Source organism: Austrofundulus limnaeus, unplaced genomic scaffold (assembly GCF_001266775.1).
Source record: "Austrofundulus limnaeus strain Quisiro unplaced genomic scaffold, Austrofundulus_limnaeus-1.0 Scaffold2040, whole genome shotgun sequence".
Lineage (NCBI taxonomy): Eukaryota > Metazoa > Chordata > Actinopteri > Cyprinodontiformes > Rivulidae > Austrofundulus > Austrofundulus limnaeus.
In genome coordinates this window covers 20,073-22,771 of record NW_013954442.1, presented here as the reverse complement: position 1 = coordinate 22,771, position 2,699 = coordinate 20,073, and the positions used below count along the sequence as shown (strand labels likewise).

General features: G+C 41.6%; 2 protein-coding genes across 2 annotated transcripts in view; both read right to left on the bottom strand.

Annotated features, from left to right (window-relative positions):
* The window catches only part of LOC106536934 (3-hydroxy-3-methylglutaryl-coenzyme A reductase), a gene marked incomplete at its 3' end in the record, with an annotated part of 13,736 nt that overhangs the window by 2,550 nt on the left and 8,487 nt on the right, over window positions 1-2,699 (bottom strand).
* Window positions 621-2,699, bottom strand: part of LOC106536933 (3-hydroxy-3-methylglutaryl-coenzyme A reductase) — a gene marked incomplete at its 3' end in the record, with an annotated part of 18,027 nt that continues 15,948 nt past the window's right edge. Inside the window, 1 exon segment of the mRNA XM_014034295.1 lies at window positions 621-779. Coding sequence (XP_013889749.1) covers window positions 621-779 — 159 coding nt within the window.

Sequence of the window (2,699 nt, the reverse complement as noted above, 5' to 3'; positions counted from 1 at the left end):
CTGGACGGGTTCTTCTCTTGTTTCTCTCTCACGGGTTTTAGTTGTAAAAAAGAAAAAAATTGTATAGGTCCTCTGGACGGGTTCTTCTCTTGTTTCTCTCTCACGGGTTTTAGTTGTAATACTATAAATGTAATATTTGTTGTCTGTCATTGTAGCTGGGATAATTTTACTTATTAAAGCTCATAATCTTACCACTTGAAACATCACTAGCCCTGAAGCTGCTGGTAGACATCGCGGTTGAATTATCAAAGGTTTTTGACACCTGAGAGACACTGTAGCAACTCCTTTGCGTTTGGAAGCGGGGGTGGGGGTGGGGGGAGGACCAGGGAGGAGGAATTTGTTGAAAACAACAAATCCTACACACTGTGCCTTTAAATGTTAACAATTTAGCTAAAATTCAGTTGTTCCAACAGTTTCAGCAGCTTCCTACTGTGTTTCCACAGGAACATGTGGAAACACAGTACCTCACTGATACAGAACCTAAACTGGTTTGAAGCTGAACTTCCAGTACAGATACGAAATGTTGATGGTTTGTTTAACGGTGAGCAAGAAACCAATAAAACCTGTAAATGATCCAGTGACTGAACAATGTGCTTAATGAAATCAATAAATGAAGATACCTGTAAACAGGCCTGCTGGGGGGGCAGGTTGGTGCCTCCTCCCACAGTTCCCAGCTCGATGGAGGGCATGGTGCAGCTGATGTACAAGTCGTCCCCGTTAGGACCAGTACACTCCATCTGAGTGATACAGCTGGAGCTCCCCACAGTCTGAGCAGGGTCCTGAACCACAACACAATCATTCTGTAGTTAGATTTAATACTAGTTCTCTACTCGACATCAGGCTTTCCCCAACAAAACCAGACAAACCTGCTGGGAGGGCCTCAGCCCACCACCTCCCACCATGGTTCTATTCAAAAATCTTCAAGTTGACAGGAAATTTAAAAATATGACGTAAGGTAAATATGTGTTCTTGTAAAACATTTGTTGACAATAGTTAAACACCAACTACAGCGAGGATCTTTATGATATTTAAACATAAAACAGTATTTGGATTAACAAAGACATCAAAGTGATTTTTGAAGTTTTCAATCAGTTTTTGTACAAAAGCAGCATGTGATGTCATGTTAGCAGCACCCTGGATTTCCTTTAGTGAGGGAAAATGTGTCCAGTCCTGCTGGAGATCCTGTTTCAGAACGTCGAGTTTTCTCTGCAAAGACTTGACGTCTGTTATCAAGTCACTGCTCTTTTTTTGTAATCTCAAGCTGAGGTCATTACAGCACACCTCGTGCTGTGATGTCAGCAAGAAAACTGATGTTCTCCATGTTCTTCTTGTCCTCCACAAACTGCAACAACTCACTGGCCTTGTGACTTTGTTGATGTGACAAAAACTGTTTGATTTCATGTCGTGCCAGCACTCGGTCTTTGCTTAGTCATCTAACACTGGAGTACAGGAGCAAGTCATGGTCTCTGCATTCACTTGTTTTAAAACCTCACGAAGCAGGCGGTGCTGAAGAGATGAAGAAGCACGGAGAAAGTTAAGTTTAGTGACTGTGTTCACTACCTCCTCTGAGAGTGATGAGCAGAGAACACAGCTGGATAATACAGGGATATGATGATAAGTCTGGGTGGTCCTCTTTTAGTCGACAAACTGTTCCTTTTTCTCACCCTGTCATTGAAGGTGTCCCATCAGTGGTAATAGAGACAACACCAGTGTTTCCCCTACCATTATACAGGTGGGGTGGGGCCCCCCGCCAACGAGACGGCCCACCCCTCTAAGAATTTCACAGCACGTAGTCTTTTTTATTTAAATAAGTCCAGATCAAGTCGAGAGCTACTTTTTGCGTCCCTCCACATTCACCTCTTGCCAAACTTGGGGAAAAAGACGGTGCAGAGCGAGGCTGAGCACTGTGTGTGGTCCTCACAAAGATATGAAGACGTGTGTGTGCGCGCGATGAAAACTCAGCTTTTAATCACGTAGCACTGATGTGACAGCTTTGCAAGCTACTTTTTCTTTCTTTAAAAGAAAATGCGACAGGTGAAGCCACAGCATGGTTACCTTATCAATAATGTAGAATCACCACTACAGACCCCGCGTGCGACCAGGGACCTGCCAGTCCGTTCATGTTCTATAAATATCACTGATCAGCAGCGCAGCTGTAATGTCCCTTAACTTTGAAAACAGTAACCAGAGTAGTTTGTAAACTCAAATCCAGACAGAATCAGCTGCTGTACAGGTCCTGCTGGACTCACATGGAGCTCCTCTCCTCTGTCTCACATACACTGAAGGTCAGACAGTCCCGTTCAGGAACATTAACACTTAAGGGCCCAGATAATAATCTATCTTTAAAATGTGGTAAATAAATTATTTTCAGTGACTGACAGGAAGTTTTTTTGATAGTGGCATAATTGCATTTTCTAAATGTTATCCTTTATATCTACAAGAGAGTTCTAATTCTTAGAAAGGACATGATTTGAGGTTTTTACTGATAATATTTTATTCAAAACATAAGAAGTCATAAGAAGCAGGTTTATTTTGAACAAACATTACAAACGTGTTCATTCCTACAAAACTGTCAAATATATTTACAAAAAACACTAAACTAATACAGATTAACATCAAATAAATCATGTTTTATAATTAAACGTCTGTTTCCTGCTATAAAGAAAAATCCTCCTCCTGTCCTCCTTGTTCCTAATCAG